The 20,230-nt window shown below is 33.8% G+C and overlaps 1 protein-coding gene across 2 annotated transcripts in view; it reads left to right on the top strand.

Annotated features, from left to right (window-relative positions):
- SOS1 (SOS Ras/Rac guanine nucleotide exchange factor 1) overlaps nt 1-20,230 on the top strand; it is a 139,666-nt gene that overhangs the window by 100,163 nt on the left and 19,273 nt on the right. For both annotated transcript variants that reach the window (XM_038561328.1, XM_038561327.1), the window contains exons 9-16: nt 236-363; nt 1,156-1,811; nt 10,715-10,796; nt 11,587-11,709; nt 11,958-12,061; nt 13,005-13,227; nt 14,341-14,460; nt 20,012-20,174. In XM_038561328.1, the coding sequence (XP_038417256.1) occupies nt 236-363; nt 1,156-1,811; nt 10,715-10,796; nt 11,587-11,709; nt 11,958-12,061; nt 13,005-13,227; nt 14,341-14,460; nt 20,012-20,174 (1,599 nt within the window). The remainder of the gene's footprint in view (nt 1-235; nt 364-1,155; nt 1,812-10,714; nt 10,797-11,586; nt 11,710-11,957; nt 12,062-13,004; nt 13,228-14,340; nt 14,461-20,011; nt 20,175-20,230) is intronic.

Below are 20,230 nucleotides of genomic sequence, written 5' to 3'. Positions count from 1 at the left end.
AGGCATGACATCTTTTAACACTGGTTTTGATCTTTTTTTTTAATATGGAAAACTTGGTTGCATGTCGATACAGAAAGCAATACATAAAGAAGACACTTTATGACATGTTTAAAAATTTTATTGTGGCAGAAAGAGTTGAATCAATGTTATTTTCATTCTTAAATAAAATGAGCTTATTATTCTTTTTTGTCCAAAACTGTCCTATGGGTTCAGATTTGTCATTTTGACTTTGCAGCAGTTAGAAGAAAAGAGTGAAGATCAAGAGGACAAGGAGTGTTTGAAACAAGCAATAACAGCTTTGCTTAATGTTCAGAGTGGTATGGAAAAAATATGTTCTAAAAGTCTTGCAAAACGAAGACTGAGGTGAATATTTTTACTATTTTAATAATCCTCCCTTTCACCCTGAGTATTCTGGTATAAATTCAGGGATCCCAGTTCCCTCCTCAAGTAAACAATGAAGAAAATAGTTTTAGTGACAAGCTTGGTCTTTCAGAGGAAGTGACATCAAAGCCAAGAGAATTTGTTATTGTTTGAAAAACCTTTCATATTTGTGCATTTTCCTTGCGTACTCCCAGACAAGACCTCCTGAGAGTCAACTGGTAAGCTAAGGGAGAGACAGAGAAAAATGTCTTGAGTAGATTTATGTCAACATCATCGTTCTGTCAAAGTAAAATTCGTAGTGTCCTTTATTTTAGGGATTATATAACTTGAGGTATTAATTCAGATAACATTGCTTCCACTTTCTTAATTATAATATGTGCATGTTTGTTAGCTTTAGGATTTGTCCACTTAAACACTTCTAAATAATTTTTTTAAAGTCTTTTAAACGATTTTTTTCACTATATTGGGCTACTTTTTAATATTTGTCATTCTAAATATTTAGAAGTCAAGGTAGAAATAATCATTCCATAGCTAAATTTATAGAGTAGAATTTTGTCATTACTCATTGTTCTTTTTAGAGCACTAAAAAAAGTCTCTACTGTGTTGCTTTAGTTCCTAAAATGGTGCAGTTTTATAACACTAATATATTTGGAAAATTAATGAAAGCCTTCTCCGTGCAACTTTTTAAAATGTACTTTTATATTGTCCTTTATTTTATGAATTCTAGATTGTCTGTCATCTGTGTACTAATGATGTTTTTTTCCTTTATCCCAGTGAATCTGCATGTCGGTTTTATAGTCAGCAAATGAAGGGGAAACAACTAGCAATCAAGAAAATGAACGAGATTCAAAAGAATATTGATGGTTGGGAGGGAAAAGACATTGGACAATGTTGCAATGAATTTATAATGGAAGGAACTCTTACACGTGTAGGAGCCAAACATGAGAGACACATATTTCTCTTTGATGGCTTAATGATTTGCTGTAAATCAAATCATGGGCAGCCAAGACTTCCTGGTGCTAGCAATGCAGAATATCGTCTTAAAGAAAAGTTTTTCATGAGAAAGGTACAAATTAATGACAAAGATGACACCAGTGAGTACAAGCATGCTTTTGAAATAATTTTAAAAGATGAAAATAGTGTTATATTTTCTGCCAAGTCAGCTGAAGAGAAAAACAATTGGATGGCAGCATTGATATCTTTACAGTACCGGAGTACACTGGAAAGGATGCTTGATGTGACGATGCTACAGGAAGAGAAGGAGGAGCAGATGAGGCTCCCTAGTGCCGATGTTTATAGATTTGCAGAGCCTGACTCTGAAGAGAATATAATATTTGAAGAAAACATGCAGCCCAAGGCTGGAATTCCAATTATCAAAGCAGGAACTGTTATTAAACTTATAGAGAGGCTCACGTACCATATGTACGCAGGTAAGAAATATAAAGTTGCCTGTCACTTTTATTTTCCTGCTTCCAACTGATTTTCTTTGCTGCACAGGTCATTGTGCCTAAAATAGAAAGCAAACTAACAACAAAAGATCTCTGCATTATTCCGAGTTCATTTTCCTTTGCCTAAAAATACTGCCATTTGTACCTTTTCTGCCACATTTAAATATTATTTTTAACTTTACAACCAGAATTACAAGTAAGAAAATAAAATCACTTGGCTAAATTTACCCAATTGGTGGCAGAAACAAGATAAATCATCATTAGGGTCTAAAAACCTTTACCTTTTTTTTTCTTTCTTTCTTCTCTTTCCATTACTGAGATCTTAAAGTCAGTAAAAATTTTAGTATACATTCATTACCAGAACTGTGCTGGAATATGCGCATTGCTTTTTCTTAATTTCCATTCCTAAAACTTTCATTAAAGTTTTCAATATTTTTTTTCTGTTTTACAATTGATCACATTTAAGAAAACAGTATTACCTTAGCAGGGCAGTTTTTAAGAGACAAATGCATCCAAACTACCTAGGAAGATTGGTGGAAGCCAAATCAAATGTAATGTTGGGAGAGTTTAGGAACAAACATGATTTTTTTTTTTTAAAGTAATTCTATTTCTTCTAGTAAAGTAACCCATGATAATCCAATGTTCCTCAACCTTCAACTTTCCTACACGATAGAAAGCTTGGTAATTGTACAGTGCTGTAGCCTATGGTATAGTGGAAAGAGCACCAAATCTGGATTTACACCCTCACTCTGTCACAGTTCCCTAAGGTCCCAGACCTCAGTTTTCATCCCAAAAATCAACATCCCAACAGCAACCTTAGAATGTTATTGGAAAGAACAGATCAACGACTATATGCAAAAGCTCTTTGTAAATATAAATGTAAAATTTCAAAGAATGTTTTTATTACAAAGATCTATAAACTCAAACGTATATCTTATAACATAAATGCTCTTCTGAAGTAGTTGAATGTGAATGTTAACCTCCATCCCTATACTTCTTGCTTAAATATATTCTTATTTCTAAGAGATGTGTATTTCTAAGGGAGGTGGGGGTCTTTTGGTTTGTTTTGTTTTTTCATTTTTTAAAGTCCTCTAAATGGGTTCTCAGTTCTCTCTGGAAACTGTTCTGGCACCAGTTAAACTTTTAAAGATTACCCATTAACTGATCCATTGTAATAAAGATGAATAGCATTTGATAATATTAATCTGTTTGATTTATTAAATGTCCAGTCAGAACTACTTAAATGGCCTGGAAACTATCAGGGCCTCTTTGCAAAAAAAGTAAAATCAAGTTAGAATATTTTTATCAAAAAAAAAAAAAAGAATATTTTTATCAGTGATATCAAAACACTTTCGTTAATATCATGTTTCATTATCTCCACATGTCTCTGGGATAAATAAGCCAGTTTTGTTTTGGTTTTAATTTTTATTTGGCCTCCAATTGGTAGTTCTTTTGCTAGCTAGCCTTTTCCATAGTAAAATATTAGTGTTTTCCATAGGTTATTAAAAGCAGTTTGGATTCTCTAAACAGATTCCATTTGGTAGTAGCAGGCAGTAGCTGAAACACGTTGAAGATCATGCAAGAAACCTACTCTGGGATTCCAATTTTACTACTGATTTTTCACCTAGAAACTTCTGCTATCAGTGTTTTCATTTTACTGACTCAAAAATGAAAAAAAGCACAGGAAAGTTAAATAAGCTGCCTAAGATTTTACATAAAAAAGAAACAGATTACTCTAGCATCTTTTTTTATGTTATATAAAACTTTTTGAGAGGTATAATTTTCAGTAATTAATATGACTAACCTATTTTGTGATCTTCATCAGTTTCTGTGTACTCTTTAAGATCAAAATCAACTACAAAAATGTTTCATTAAATTACTCGAAACTTGTGGTTGCAGAATACTTCTTTCTTTGATTTTTAAGAATTTTTAAGGTTGTTACACAAGTTCAAATTGTTCTTCTTGCCACATTATTCTCAGTCTTAGATGATTCACTGATTTCATTAGCATGAACATCCTAAACTGTTTTTTATTTTAAATACCTTTGCTTTGAGTTCTTAGACTGTATTAAATTAATCCTTAGATTTTTATCTACATAAGACAAAAGTTTTACTGTTTTTTTTTTCCTGTAGAGCAATGTTAAGTAGAAAGTGCTAAAGAAGACTTATTATGTCACCATAGTGGCATTTAAATTGGAAAACATTTTCAGATTCCAAATTTTTTAATATAATTGTTTCTGTAAAACTTGATTGTTGATAAAGTTTTTTTTAAAAACTGCATTTCACAGAACTAACTTATTAGTAAACAGTTGCAGAACTACAATTAAATATTTTCTGGAAACTCTGCTTTTTATTTATTTTTTGAATTGAAAACACTTTAAAACAAAACTTGAACAAGCATAGCTGAGAGTTTTTCTGTAGTCTTGATTATTTTTTCTCCTTAATGTACACAATGCTAGCCAAGTCTGTAGACATAGTACTTTTGCTGTAGTGTCTTGTGAGTTATTTTTGATTGTGGCTCTTCTTTATATTAACCTTTAGCTTTTGAATAGAGTAGTATTTTCAATGGTTTTACTTCTAGTTAGTATAAAACACTGAAATTTCTAGATCTACAGGACTTTGTAAGCCTAAGTGTATTCACATTTAAACTGACAAGATTATTTTACTTTTTTAAAAAGTTAAAGTTTTTCAAAAATTCCTTTTACTAATTTCTCGAGGAATAAAATGCCAGTGTTAATTTTAGAAGTGTTGTGGCCAAGGTTTTTTGACATTTTTCTTTTCTGTCTTCTTTTGAAGCTTAATTGAATATTTTAACATATGTCACTACGGTATATTACTGGTGTAACTGGAATACACAAGCAGCTTTCTTGAGTTATGGTTTACAATACGTACAAATAGTATTAATTACTAGCTTATTTGGACTCTTCTGTATGAATATGTTAACTGAATATGTTACTGGCAATATGGAATGTGTTTTTATTAGATCATCTGTGAACTTGTAAAACATGAAAACAATTATTTTTTAAGGACTCTTCCAGATTAAATGTACTTTGAGTCCTCACAACAATAATAACAGATCAAGTGACCGTTTGTTTTTAGAATTATTACTCTTCTCTTTTTTGGTGGAGTGGGGGGTTCATTTGGTTGGTAGCTATTTTTATTGGAACATACAGTGCAAATTAGGCTGAAATAAAAGCTAACATTTAACTTGTACATTTTTATTATATTGTACAGAATTGTAATAAAAGACATTGGCTATAATATATGAGAAAATTTAATATCCACTAAGCATCACTTGCAAACATTTTTTAGCTTATGGGTTGGTCAGAAATTGTCATAAAAACCAGAAGAAAAACTGGCTTAACCTTACTTGATTCAGACTTCACTGTGGCTTCAGCCAACTTGATCCCTCAAGTGTTTTTAACAATAACTTTGAAACAGCTATAGATTTGCAGTGTCAGACAAGATGACCAATTCCTCAAACAACAGACAAAAACCCAAGGCCCCTGAAAATTACATGATTTTCCAGAAATCATACCAATTGCAGAATGAGGACTAAAACTTAGGTTTCTTGATTCTTAATAGACTGTACTTTATACCATGTTACAGTGACTCATATAAGGCTAATTTTTTCATTATTAAAATATATTTCTTATGTTTATCACATAATAAAAATAGAATTTCATGTGTAGTTTGAATTACAAGCAATATAAATGGGTTGTTCATTAATGGGCAAACACAGGTTTACTGTGAAGATTTAAGCAGAGTAATTCTTTTCTCTTATTGAAATAGGTAATCATCTCTAACTATAGACAAACTTCCACTTTAATGCATAGATTTTAATATACCATTAGGTATTGGGCATCATAATTTTAGTTTTTAACAAAACCCAGTCTATTGGTGTTGTTTGTCCTATAAAAGAAAGCTTTCTGGGAGAAAAAGTTAAATTAAGGTAAATTAGAAAATGCTTAACTTGCTTAAAAGATTCCAACGGGTTCTTATGTGGAATCTGATTTATAACTTGTCTCTCAGATCCAGTATTTCTGTAAATATAGTAATCTGCTAACTACATCAGAACTTTGGAATTCATTTCAAATGCTGGAGAGGGGACACTATCTTGTTAGATCACTCTGAATCTGATAAGAATATGAAGAGACTTTTCTTACCTACCTTAAGAGAACACAAAGCAATGCATGTAAAGAAGAGATGAGAGTAGGAATTTTACTTCTGTTTCAGAGTTATAGGAGATAAAGTAAAAATTAATTATTGAGACTTAAAACGACATGAGTGAAGAAATGTTTGGTAATGGTGTGTCTGACTCGATAATCTTATTTTAGAGAAATGAGATGACCTCGAGATAGGGAAAATTCAGAACTGACATTATATGGAAATAAAAGCTTTTCATATTGAAGTGTGGGAAAAAGGTGTTTCCCATACATGGTGAACTCTTTTCTAGAAAATGGTATTGAAAAAACTTGTACCGGTTGATAGTTTTCTTTAAAATATTTATTTCTATTTTATGCCCTCAGAAAATCCTCAGAAACCTGCATTAGATTTCTTTTGAGTTTGTGGCCTATATAAGTTCAGTTTGGGTGTCTTAACTTTAAAAAAAAAAAAAAATCTTTTGAACAATTTTTGATCTATAGGGCAGTGCTGTTCTATTTTTAAACTCTCTGATAATTTTTTTAAATGTTTGTGCGTCAGCATAGCGTCTGTTTCCTTTTTTAAGGAATTCAAGAGTGATTGTTTATAAACCCTTGTTGAGGAGCTTATTGTTTCTTGTGGCTTTTTAAATGGCTGTATTAAAGGGAGAATTATCACATGAACAGACATCCTGATTAAAAGCAGTTCACTATGGTGATGGGAGGAGGGGCATTCTTGACATAAATAACTCCATGTAACAAATATTTCATAAATTTCATTGACCTTGCCAAATAAAATGTCAAGTGTCAATCAAAATAGGTACCTAAAAAAAAAAACAGTTGCATTATCACCTTCAATTTAGCATGCTGTCCTCTGAACATTAACATAGGTATATTTTGAATTGCTAAGATTTTGAAGAACTGTGCAATGAAGTATTTTTCAAAGAATAGTTTTCAAGTGAAGGAGAAAAGGCAGCTAGAAGATCAGCAGAAAAAAAACCTGCAGCTCCTGTTCAAAATAACGTGGATCAAGGATTTGATGGGAGAGTGAGCAACTATTTGTATGGAGAGTTGTATAGAGGGAAGGAAACAGCAGCTAGTGAGCTTGGTGTAGAAATCTTAGTGCAGGGATTTGAGAATCTAGTAGAAGAGACTAGTACCTAAAATAATAACGAAGAAAAACCAGAAGGAAGTTTTTATCATTGTTGATATTGAAATCATGTTTGAGAAGGAGGTTTGCAGGATTTACATCCACAAGCAAGTGAGAAAAGGAGAGAAGGAGACTCTCAAACTAGCCAATTTTCATGGTCTCCACAAATATTTGTGCTTATGTTCTGAAACCAAAGCAGCCTGGCTTTTGTATTTTTAATGTGTTTGCCTTCCATCTGTCTCTGAAACATCATTTTATAATACAGGTAGATAGCTGCTGCCTCACAACCAACAGAACCAGGATAAGACTTAGCTTTTATCATTGCCTGAGTAGGTAGGACTTTTTTCCTTACAAAAATTATATAATCTGTACTTATTGATGGGTATTTTTAAAATATCAAATTATCTTAGTCCTTCACATCATCCATAAGATAAAGGTTTCCAGAGGTTAGTGGGACATGGTACATGTTAGAATCACTGAAGAGGGGAAGTTAATAGAGATAAAAATAGCTTCTGGAATATGTACCCTTTTATTGTTTAAAATTTCAAATACAGATGTTATGTCCTCTCTTTATATAAAAAGTTTTTCATTCATTAGCAATTTTGCACCACTTGCAACCAAAAATGGAGTCTAAATCAATACAAGCCTGGGAATATATGCAGCCTGTAAGATATTTTTTGAAAGTACTTAAACTTTTGCCAAGTTTTCTTGGTTTATTTTTAGCTTCTGCTGGTTTTTTCTTTTTGGCAAGACTGCTCTTATTTCTAATCAAGCTAAAAACAACTTAAACTTGAGTCACTTTAGAATCTAGTACAACAGTGATGATTGTGGGAGTGTTTATTTCACTGCCCGCTTCAGAAACTCCTCTTCTGAATACAGTGTACAGGAAGGTACAGCTGCTACTTCCTAAAATCTGGAAGAAGGCTTAACAAGAATTACAGAATCACAATTAGCCTGCTAATTTTTCAGTGACATTGTAGTGCCTTTAACCAGATTAGCAGTTTACAGCTACATTCTGAATTAATCATTTATTTAAGTTTCTGTATTGATTACATAACTCATAGAATTATTCTTTGTATTTATATGTCACAGCTGTGAAAACTTGAAGGGATCCTTTAGTCCAGAGAGGTTATGTGATACAGTAGGAAAAAAGCATAAAATTAGGAATCACACAATCTAGAGTCTGGTTGCGTTTCTGCCACTCTACTGTGTGACATTGGATGAGTCTTAGCTACTTCTCTCATAAGCAGAAAGGAAAAACATCAGCCCCACTCACTTCACAGAAATCATAAGGAGTAATTATGTGAGTGCCCTTGGAGAACGTTACATAACAGATAGCAGGAACTGTGCCTGATGTGGGACCGAGGCATGTCAGGACTTTCCCCGCATTGTCATCAGTTACTAAGATACTGAAATGACCAGAAATTTTGGTTTGGTTGAAGATGAAAAGACCATTTAAAAGTAGTTTGCCTTTAAAAATAGGCAGTTTTCTTAAAGAATAATTTACTTAGAACTTGTTTTTATTCTTTTTCAGTTTAAAAGTACCTTTGATATCCCACAACTTTTTAGCCTAACTTAGGTGGCCTCTGAGAAGAAATGGATCTGAATATTGGTTTTCGGTTTTTAGACCAAAATAAACTTTTCCTTTAAAATAGAGGGGTCAGCTTAAATTTAGAATACAGCTAGAATCCAAGTAGACTTGGAACACTGTCTGCTAAGGGTCTGAGCTCTCTCCATCAGTGACAGCTCAGCATCTCTGCAGTGGCCACTGCTTTTGATTCCTAGACATATGATGTTTTGAGAGGCCTCACCTTACAAATAGATTTGCAGAACAGGAAGTAGATTCTTGAAAGGGAGGATTGTGATGAAATCGATATAAATCTCTGTTTTAAAATCTTGTACAGCCTTCTGTTCTAAAATCTTTTCTTCTGGATGAGACATTAGTCTTTAACGTTTGAGGAACTCTGTAACTGAAGACAAACAATAAGATACCAACAGAGAGGAAATTACTAAAGGATTGTATATATTTGAATTACTTTTATCAGTAACCCCACTCTAGACTTGGAAGGTAGAGGAGGAGAGGGGCATTTAAAATCAATATGTTTTTATTCTGTGAATTTTCTTTAACTTAAAAAAAAACCTTATAAATTCAAGTTGTCTGATATTTAAATCAATTCATTATCTTGATGACCACATATACCAACAGATCAGAAATAGATTTCTGTGATAAAACCAAGCATTTACTTTGGGAAAGGGAGTTTAATATATTATCATTATTTTATGTTAAGGCTAACTTTACAGTGGTTCTTAATCAGAAAGAATCAGCCTAAGTAGAAATTTTCCAAACAAATTAACTCTGATTCTTGGTAAATCCTATGCTAATAGAAGAGCGATAGTATTCATAAAGGATCCACAGTGTGAAGCCTAACAAAAATAAAGGTACTTGCTACTCTCAATGAATTTCTCATTACATTAGAGCTTACCAGTCCATAATTAAAACCAGGAAAAGGATGCTCCCAGTAAGAAAAGTTTATGAATTCTCACCTCCTTTTTTTTTAAAGCCTGATAACTAAATGTGGACCTTGATGAAATTTGAGTCATAGGAGGGAATGATTTTTTTTTTTTTTTCCCATTGTGGGACAATGTCTCTCCCCCTCTTTGTGCAGAAGATGACAGCCCAGGTCTCTTGTGCTGGTGGCAGGAGCCTTTCTCCACAACCTGGGAGAAAACTGGCAAGGATAGACTGGAGTAGGCCAGACCTAGGGAAGTTACTACGCTCTGTCAGCCTCCTGATTTACTTCATGGAGATGTGAATGAAAAGTAGGTTCTCTCACGGAAAGAGTTGGAGACGCCTGCTCTTATGATTAAACTCTTACCATGACTATTTGAAATAAAAAGAATTGACTTGTGAAGAGAACCAAATCCATATTCTCACACATTTAGTAGTTTAATAACTAATGGGTATTTGTAAGCTTCTTTTAGCAGTTTTAATGAAGACCTCTAGCAAATAAAATCATTGAGAAACTGTATTTATTTTATTTATTTATTTATTTATTTATTTATTTATTTATTTATTTATTTATAGAAACTGTATTTAATCTACAGCATTCTAGGATCCAGTTTCTAGTTGAATGCTCTCTTAACATGATTTAAAGGAATCTAGGTAGCTGATCCTAGATAAACTAGTCTGGATGTCAGAAAAAGTAATGGGTTATCACTGTGGCCTTTCTCTTCATGAGGTAGATAGAAACCAACTGGAGATGTTCTGAGATCAGGTAACAGGTGGAAGCTTGTTTCCATGCTCTTTGCCTTTCTTCCCTTTGCATTCCTGCGGCTGATGAGTTTAGTAAGTTCAGCCACTCAGAGTGTACAGAGGTCAAGAACTAAGTTGATACAGAATCTTAATAACTGGTTTTGCCACTGATTTTAGTAAGGGCTTAGGCTAGCAATTTGTTATAAAGTCCAAAGCATTCTATGTGGTCAGAACATTTTGGGAATTTTAAAATTGTTCATTGTCTTTTGAAAATGTTGATAATAGCTTTAATCATTCTGAATCAAAGATTTTAATAAGATAATTTTCCTTTTTCTTCTTAGATCCCAATTTTGTTCGGACATTTCTTACAACATACAGATCCTTTTGTAAACCTCAAGAACTACTGAGTCTTATAATAGAAAGGTCTGTTAATGTAAAATATTTAAATTCTTTTTTTTTTAAAGAGATTGAGCTAAAAGATCCTACATGTTTCTCAGAAATAAATTATATGAGCTTTAAATTATAGTTCATGAGTACTTTTTTAAGAACTAACATCTCTTAGATGACCATTTATATTATAATAATCTTTTAGTTTTGATCATTGAAATACAAAAATGAGCATTCTTTTTTACATGGAAACCCAGTATGGGAAATTTCAAATTTATGGAATTAGTCAAGTTAAAGAACTGTATAAAAATGTATAATTTAGGCTCTGGAAACTTAAATTTTGATGATTTAGATGTTCTAAACAGAATTTTTCAAATATATCACATGTTGAAGAAAATGGAGCTTATCAGTGAACAAATACCATAATCAAGAAAAGTGTTTCAGCCACCCAAGGAACAGTCAACTTTTTAAGCATTACCCTTAAAAAGTATTATGTTAGCTGATTTAGAGTGATTACACAAGCCAAAAATGAACAGCAGTCCCATAACTTTATAATCACATTTATTTTTAGACTCTGCATGTATTCTTTATTATGTTTCTCATTTTTTTAATATTGGCAAATATTAATTTATTTTTTAAAAATTAAAGTAAGATCTTTAAACCTTTATAGAAGCCTTACTTGTTTTCACTGATAATGTATGTATGTCTGTAGTTAATTTTCACATTGCTCTCTTTATTGTGCTGACTAGTGAAAAGGTTTGTAGTTTTCAGTTTGTATAATTTGATATTATTGGTATTTTCATTAGTTTGTTCTGTTTTATGTTAGGTTTGAAATTCCAGAGCCTGAGCCAACAGAAGCTGATCGCATAGCTATAGAGAATGGAGATCAGCCCTTGAGTGCAGAACTAAAAAGGTTTAGAAAAGAATACATACAGCCTGTACAACTGCGGTAAGCAGTAATGAAATAACTGAAGTAGTGAAGTCTGTCTTGAGCTTTGGTTTCAGAATTGAAGTAAATAAGGATCTTTCCAAGCAGGAGGAGGTAACAAGTAAAATGAGGGAAGCAAAAGTGTAAGCCACTGATAAAATTATTTAATTTGGAAAGAATTACTCTTTTAATTTACACAATTCATCATGATAAACATTTATGTCTGAGTTCCCATGTAATTCAGTTATTCTTCTGTGTTAATGCCATAGAGTATTAAATGTATGTCGGCATTGGGTGGAGCACCACTTCTATGATTTTGAAAGAGATGCAGATCTTTTGCAGCGAATGGAAGAATTTATTGGAACAGTGAGAGGTATGGTGTTTTGTTTTGTTTTTTAAGTGCCTAGTTTTACATGTAAAAGTACCACTATGGTGACTATCAACTGATGTCATTATTGTTCAGTGTTGTTAAAAGTTGTTTATAATAGTGGCAGCATAAGCACTTGAAAAAGTTGAAAATTTTCATCAAACGTTTTGATTCACAAATTCCTCAATAGTCACCCTGTTGACCTGGTGTATTTTCATTTAGTAAATCAACTTACTGATTATTTTTGAACTGGCTAAAAAAAAAGTCTCAATTTATGCTATTTTTCCACTTATCTGAAGGTCTGTGTACCAGAAGACAATTAGGAACTGGTGTGTCATCATATCCCCTCGAGTTTCAAAGATTCTATGATTGTGTAGGTCTAAGAATGTCCTAGACAAACTTGTTTCTAATTTCCATAGTGCACTCTAAATGAGAATCAGAAAATAAAGAGTTAAATGAGAGTACTTTCATGCATAGTACAAAACAGAGTCACATCAGAAACTCTAACATGAAGGAATCAAGCCCCTGGCACTGTTTGGTGTATAAAATGCAATGTTAATTAGGTTAACAGTGAATGTGTATAGTTTATTCTTATAAATCTCATGTCTTTTTTATGGAGGATTATAAAATAACATTTTGAACTGAAGTTTGGAAGAGTGGAGGTGAGAAATCTCTATGAATGAGTTACTTTCTAATTTTATTTAGAAAGGACGTGGAAGAATGTATACGAGACTGTTAATGGTGGTTAGCCATGGGAAGGAGCATGAGATTAGGATAGGGAACAGGGAAATGGTAAAGGGGAACTTCCTTTTTTTAAATTTTGATCATTGAACTTTGTAATAGCAAAGATATATTTAAGTATCACCTGTCTAATTTTAAAATATTTTAAAAGAATAAAATAATTGAGTGAAAAGTATTTAAATGTCATTTAAAATATAATGTATTTCAGGTAAAGCAATGAAAAAATGGGTTGAATCCATCACTAAAATAATCCAAAGGAAAAAAATTGCAAGAGACAATGGACCAGGTCATAATATTACATTTCAGAGTTCACCTCCCACAGTCGAGTGGCATATAAGCAGGCCTGGGCACATAGAGACTTTTGACCTGCTCACCTTACACCCAATAGAAATTGCTCGACAACTCACTTTACTTGAATCAGATCTGTATCGGTATGTAATTTGACATTCAAGCTGAAAAATCATTTCAAAGGAGTTAATTTTTTTTAATGAAATACTGGTTTCTGCCTTATAGGAATGTTAAAAGACATAAATGAGCTAGTGCCTGAAGTGTGTAGTAGTAAAGCCTTGATGGATAGACAGCCTCCCCTTCTTTCTCTCCTGTTCTGCCTGGATTTACAGGTTGTGTCTGTTGTCACTCCCGCTGGTAAAGCTAAGTGCAGATCCTGGCTTTACCAATCACCGGCTTGGTATCCTTGGGCAACTTGAGCCTTCTTGTGTCCCTGAGCTTCCTCAAGATTAAAATGGGGCTAATGACAGTACCTATTCCTGGGGCCATTGTTAGATTGGAAATAGTCAGTATATAAAGTGCTTAGCACATTGCCCAGCACAAAGTAACTTACATTCAGTAAGTTAGCTGCTGCCCTTGTAGTTGTGAACTTAAGTTATGGCCAGTCATAGCTTCTTTTAGTTTTTCTGCATTAATGTAACTACTGTCTCAGTGTATTTCTCATTTTAAATGGGGACTATTTAGAATTTAGAATAACAAACTATTTTTTAATAACTACATGAATAAAAGGAACTTAATTTATAGATCTCTGTCTGCTCCAAAAATCATCACTTTCCCAAAAACCTAATGTATTAGAATCTACTTTATTTATTTCGCAGGAGCTTTCTGTGGTATGTTCCCCTGCCTCCTTTAGGGGAAGAAAAAAGATTTATGAATTACAGTGGTTACTATATCCTCAGTGAACTGATTATTATAACAGATACCATTATTTAAAAGAACTATCCCAAATTACACTGTCACCCTAATTCATTAAATAGTATTTGTAAGTGCTGGGAAAGATGTTATGAAAAATCCCAATGTTGCCCAAAGCAGAATGCTACTATAAAGTGATGATATAAGTATATAGATACACACATAGAAATAGAAAAATACCCATAATTGTAAGATTTTGTTATGCCTTGTTTTCATAAACCTTTCTGTTGGTGTTCAAAGAAGTTTTATGTGGGTGTTTGATTTTATTTACCTCATTTACTTAATAAAGCAGCGTGCTAGAGGCAAAGGTATCATGTAGAATTATTGTGTCTTGATGATTTTAGAGCTGTACAGCCATCAGAATTAGTTGGAAGTGTGTGGACAAAAGAAGACAAAGAAATTAATTCTCCCAATCTTCTAAAAATGATCCGGCACACCACTAATCTCACTCTGTGGTTTGAGAAGTAAGTAGTGCTGCCATCATACGCTTCATAGCAGCCCGCTCTTAGAACCTGAAATGCAGTTCTGCTTTTGTATGCCTCATGTCCTTTTTTATTCCTCTATTCCTGCTTTGTTTTGCACGGAGAATAGTTTTCTAACGTATTTTTTCCTCTTTTTTTTTAATGTATTTTTATTTCATTTAATGGTTTCTTGAGGATGGGTTTAGTGGATGCTTTATCTTCTCGGAATCAGCTGCAGACTTGTGCTAGCTTGATTCCAGGGTACATAGAGGTGTTCCTCCTAGGTAGCCCTATTCTGTCTTCCTTTTTTGTGGTATTATTGTACTATGTGTTACATATAATAATGAGGCAACTCTGATAATAATACATTGTAACAATTGTTGCTTTACCGTTTGTGGCCCACCTCCTCTATGTAGTTATTGGCAATGTATTATATATAGATGCCTTTTAAGTCCAACGATACATTACATACATATTATTTTATACAGTTTGCTTTTTAAATCAGTTCACAGAAGCAATGAGAAAAAATATGCATTTGTGTCATCTTATGTAATCACTTAATTACTGTCACTAGCACTCTGTTTTTGTGGATTCGTGTTACCATCTGGGGTTCCTTGCTTTCACCCTGAAGAACTTTGTTTAGTAGTCTTCCTCTGCTGGGTTTGCTAGCAACAGATTCTCTCAGCTTTTGTTTATCTGGGGAAGTCTTTATTTTGCCTTCATTTTTGAACGATAGCTCTATCTTCAAGTTAATTATTTCTTCTGCCAGTTCAAATGTACTTTTGAGCCTCTTTAGTAAGTTTTTTAACTATTGTATTTTTTAATTTTAGAGTTTCCATTTGGTTCTTTTCATTACTGCTGTGTCTTTTTTTTTTTTTTTTTTTTTTTTTTTTTACTGCTGTGTCTTTTATGATATTCTGTGCTGCACTCTGTCATCCTATCTTCCTGTACTTTTTAAATCCCGCTTTCTTTCCATTAGTTCTGTAAACATATTCGTAATGGCTACTTTGAAATCATTTTCTGTTAAATCTGACATCTGGTCCTTCTCACAGGCAATTACTATTCCCTGCTTTTTACCTTATGAATGGGTCATCCAGTAATTCCCCCTTATCCATGGAGAATACATTCCAGGGCCCCCAATGGATGCTTGAAAGCATGGATAGTACTGAACCCTATATATACTATGTCTTGTTTCTATACATACATACCTATGATAAAGTTTAATTTATAAATTAAGCACAGTAAAAGATTAACAACAATAACTAATAACATAGAACAGTTATAACAGTATACTACAATAAAAGTATGTGAACGTGATCTCTCTCTCAAAATATCTTCCTGTACTACAGTCACCCTTCTTGTGATGATGTGAGGTGATAAAATGCCTATGTGATGAGATTAAGTGGTGTGAATGCTCACGTAATGTGACATAGCCTTAGGATACTAATGACCTGCTGATACTTCAAAAGGAGGATCATCTGTAGGATGTGGTTGGCTATGGGTAACTGAGACTGGGGAAAATAAAACTGCAGATGAGTGGGGACTGCTGTACTTTCTTGTTGCTTTGCATGCCTCCTCGTTTTTTGTTGGAAACTTGACATTTTAGATAATACATTAAAGCAACTTACGGGTAGTTCCTTCCCCTGACCCCCAGAGCTTGTTACTGTTATTGCTTATTTAGTGAATAACTAACTAGATTTATTGTAGTGAAGCCTATCCCCCCTGCTCCCTCCATACTGAGACTTGAAGCTGAGAAGTTCCTCTTCTGAGAGGTATAGATTTGGGTATGTCCATCGTCATCCTAAGAAGGTGGCAGTATAGGTAGGGATTTCTTGGCCACACTCAGTTGTTAAACTCCACTAATTGGTAACTGATTACTCTACTGTTTCAACAACTTCCCAGGCACATGGGTCAGCCTTCAGCTCAGGTCATGATCTTGGGGTCCTGGGATCAAGCCCCTGGTGGGCTCTCTGCTCAGTGGGGAGTCTGCTTCCCCCTCTCCCTCTGTCCCTCCCTTCTGCTCATGCGCTCTTGGACTCTCTATCCCAAATAAATTAATAAAATCTTGTAAAAAACCTACAAAACCATTTCCCTAGTGGTATAAATTAATCTGCAAACTAATCCAATCAAATTGAGACTGCTCTTAAGGAGTAGTTTCTTAGGTCTCTGATATTTGTTCTGACCCCAGGAAGACCCCTTTTTAGCTCTTTTTCCCTGGTTCTCTCCTGCAAACTAGTCAACCGACATTGTAGGCAGTTAGATCCATGAATCTTCCTATCGCCTTCACCACAACCTTCCTTCATTGTTCTCAAGATAAACTTCCTCACAGTTGGTTGCAAATGACAAGAGTAAGTAGGAACTGTTTGAGCCTGCCCTCCTGAGCTCAGGATGATGGCAAGCTTCTCTGAAACATTCCTGCTCTAGGAGCCAAATGCATAGTTGGGGGTGGTATGTGAGATCCTCCTGGCATGGAACCACTGTCTCAGGAACCAGGGAGAGTCTGTCTTCTCAGCATTCTCAGTATTTCATGGGTTCAACATAGGTGAGAACCTATGTTCCGTGTAGGAGTTAGGTAGAAGAAGGGAGTCCCCACTTCTCAGCTGCACTCAGCAGGGATTTAGCCTCAGTGACCAGGCAGCTGGGGACTGCATGAGAAATGCTAAAGTCCTGTTCCTCCAGAGAAGAAAGCCCTCAATCTGGGAGCTAGGTGGACAGGGAGACCTGCATTCTTGGCTGCAGCTCACTGGAGTAGACTCTTCCCCTCCACCACCAGAGGTTCTTTGGGAGGAAGGAGGGAGGAGGCTTGGTTCCAATGCCATAAACTCTACAAAAATTCAGTAAGAGAGGCAAGATTTTCCTAAATAGATGTTTCTTCATTTGCCATTTGCTCTTAGGGCTATTTCCAGAGATTTTAAATGTTGAGGAAGGGGGGGTAGATTTATATTATATTTATATTTTTACTTATATGTATAATTTTCACCAGTTTCAATGAGGAGTGGGAAAGCAGAGCTGCTTACACTGCCACATCAGCAATCCAGAATCTCAATGCAATTTTATAGTTGGGGCCACAGAGTAGCATTTTATACACTGGCCATTTTTTTCTGAGTAAATACAAAGTGATTAATTGACTAATATGACTGAAACTTTAGCTAAAATGTGGATAAAGGCTTGAAAGCAATTTCTAAAGAGAAATTAGCATTCCAAGTTACTTATTTTATGTTATTATTTCTTAGCCTCTAAAAAGTAAGACTTTAGGGGCACCTTGGTGGCTCAGTTGTTTGTGTCCAACTCTTGATTTTTGTCTCAGGTCATGATCTCAGGGTTGTAAGATCGAGCCCCACATTGGGCTCTGTGCTCAACGGGGAGTCTGCTTGAGATTCTTCTCTCTCTCTCCCTCTCCCTTTCCCCCTCTCCCATTGTTCTCTTCCTCTTTTTTTTTCTGTCAAATAAAATAAATTTTTTTTAATAAAATAAATTTTTTTAAAAAGTAAAACTTTATAATTTGCCATCTAAATGTTGCTTCCTGATTGCTTCATTATCAAGTTAAATAATTGTACTTAAACATGCAGAAGACCTTTTCTATCATAATGATTAAAATGTATGTCTATAAAGAGGAAACATAACCAATAAGACAGACCATTTTCATTTCTATCCTATTTTTTAATAGATGACTGAAAGGCCATTTCCTGCACTTTTTCCTTTTTCTTATTTTTTTAAATTGTTGTAAGAACACCTAACATGAGACGTACCCTCTTAACAGTTTTTTTAAATGTGTAATACAGTATTTTTAATTTTGAGGCATAATGTACAGTGGATTTCTAGAATTCATCTTGTGTAACTGAAATTTTATACATGCTTGTTGACAACTCCCTATTAATCCCCTTCCCCTAGCTCCTGGCAATCACCCTTTATGCTTTTATAATTTTGACTTATTTTAGATGCTTCATATGTGTAGAATCATGCAGTGTTTGTCTTTCTGTGATTGGCTTATTTATTAGAATAGCATCTTCAGGATTCATCAATATGGTCACATATTGCAGGATTTTCTTCTTTTTAAGGCTGAATAATATTCCATCATGTGTATATACCACATTTTCTTTATCTGTTCAACCATAGATGGGCATTTGAATTATTTCTACATCATGGCTATTGTGAACAAACACTGCAACAAACATAGAGTGCTAATATCGCTGAGACCCTGACTTCAATACTTTTGAATAAATAACCAAAAGTGGAACTGATGGATGATCATATGGTAGTTCTATTTTTAATTTTTGAGGAACCTCCGTACTATTTTCCATAGTAGCTATACCAGTTTGCATTCCCCCCACCAACAGTAAACAAGGGTCCCAATTTTGGCTTTTTCAATGTGAGAGATTCTTGTTTGTTTGCTATGGTGGTTCTCAGCCATGGATGTACATTAGAATTGGAGTCACCTATGGATAAATCACCCCAGACTTACCTGGTTTTTACAAAAACTCCACAGGTGATCTCAGTCTGTGTACCTAGGTAATATCAACTGAAATAGTTAAATAAAAGCTGTAAATATACTTGTACTTTTTTAAATGTCCAGCTAACTAGTTAGCCATTATATGACATATTTGTAGAGATCTAGCTAATGCTTTAAACATGTAAACATGTTATGTTTAATTTGATAGCAAGGCGAATTTATTTTGATAGTTTTACAATAGTTTTTTTCTTAGTGACCGTTTACCCTCATTGGCAAATAATGTAACTTTCACCTTTATATTTTTAAGAAAATTTTTAAATCTTTATTTATATTTTTTTTCCATTTATATATACTGGGTTTTTTCTTAGATTACACGTTGTTTAATATTACATTATTAAAAACCAAGTTTAAAATGCCTTTTTCTTTCCTGGTGATTAGTAAATTAAAAAATTCTCTCAAATATTAGTAAGTGCTTACTGAGGAGTTTTCTTTTTGAGCATAGTATGCTTCCTTTTAACTATGTCCTGGAATTTATGTACCTTCCAAAGATTCTTGATTTTTAAATATAAAGTGCTTTTGACTTTTTTTCTTCCTTAGTAATTTAAGAAATTTTATTCTTAATTATGGTAAAATACTTTCATTGACTTTTTAACATTTCAATGCTTTTCTAAAGAGCTGCTCCTAGAAATGTAGCTAATTATTTCTGTATACCAAAGAAAGAAACATTAATCACTGCAATCTTGGAGTTAGACGAATAGGAGACACGGAATTCTTGAGTTCCAGAATAAATTCCCCTAGAATACCCACATCCCAAAGACCAGCATACATTCAACAAGATGTTAAGCTCATCAATTAATCCTAATAGAATAGGAAAAAGCTGGACTGTTTGGCTGTGTCAGTGTGAAAAACTAAAGAGCGCCATGCCCAACTGAAGGCACTGCCTTATCTGGTCTTCTGCTGTTCACCTGTCACTCTGAATATAGATTCTCTCTATAACTATAACCATCTGCCCCACTCTACATTATTTTATTTACTAAATTCCTTAAGTTATAGCTTTGTTGGGAAAACTACAAATTTAATTCATTTTTTGTCTTTGATTCCCAGATGTATTGTAGAAACTGAAAACTTAGAAGAAAGAGTAGCTGTGGTGAGTCGAATAATTGAGATTCTACAAGTCTTTCAAGAGCTGAACAACTTCAATGGTGTTCTTGAGGTTGTCAGTGCTATGAACTCATCACCTGTTTACAGACTAGACCACACATTTGAGGTAGGTTTGTGTAGGTATTTCTTAAATGAAGAATCAGGATTTTAACAATCATAGTC

The sequence above is a fragment of the Canis lupus genome, chromosome 17 (assembly GCF_011100685.1).
Source record: "Canis lupus familiaris isolate Mischka breed German Shepherd chromosome 17, alternate assembly UU_Cfam_GSD_1.0, whole genome shotgun sequence".
NCBI classification, from domain to species: domain Eukaryota; kingdom Metazoa; phylum Chordata; class Mammalia; order Carnivora; family Canidae; genus Canis; species Canis lupus.
The sequence above is the reverse complement of the archived record's forward strand: the minus strand, read 5'-3'. Positions and strand labels throughout refer to the sequence as shown.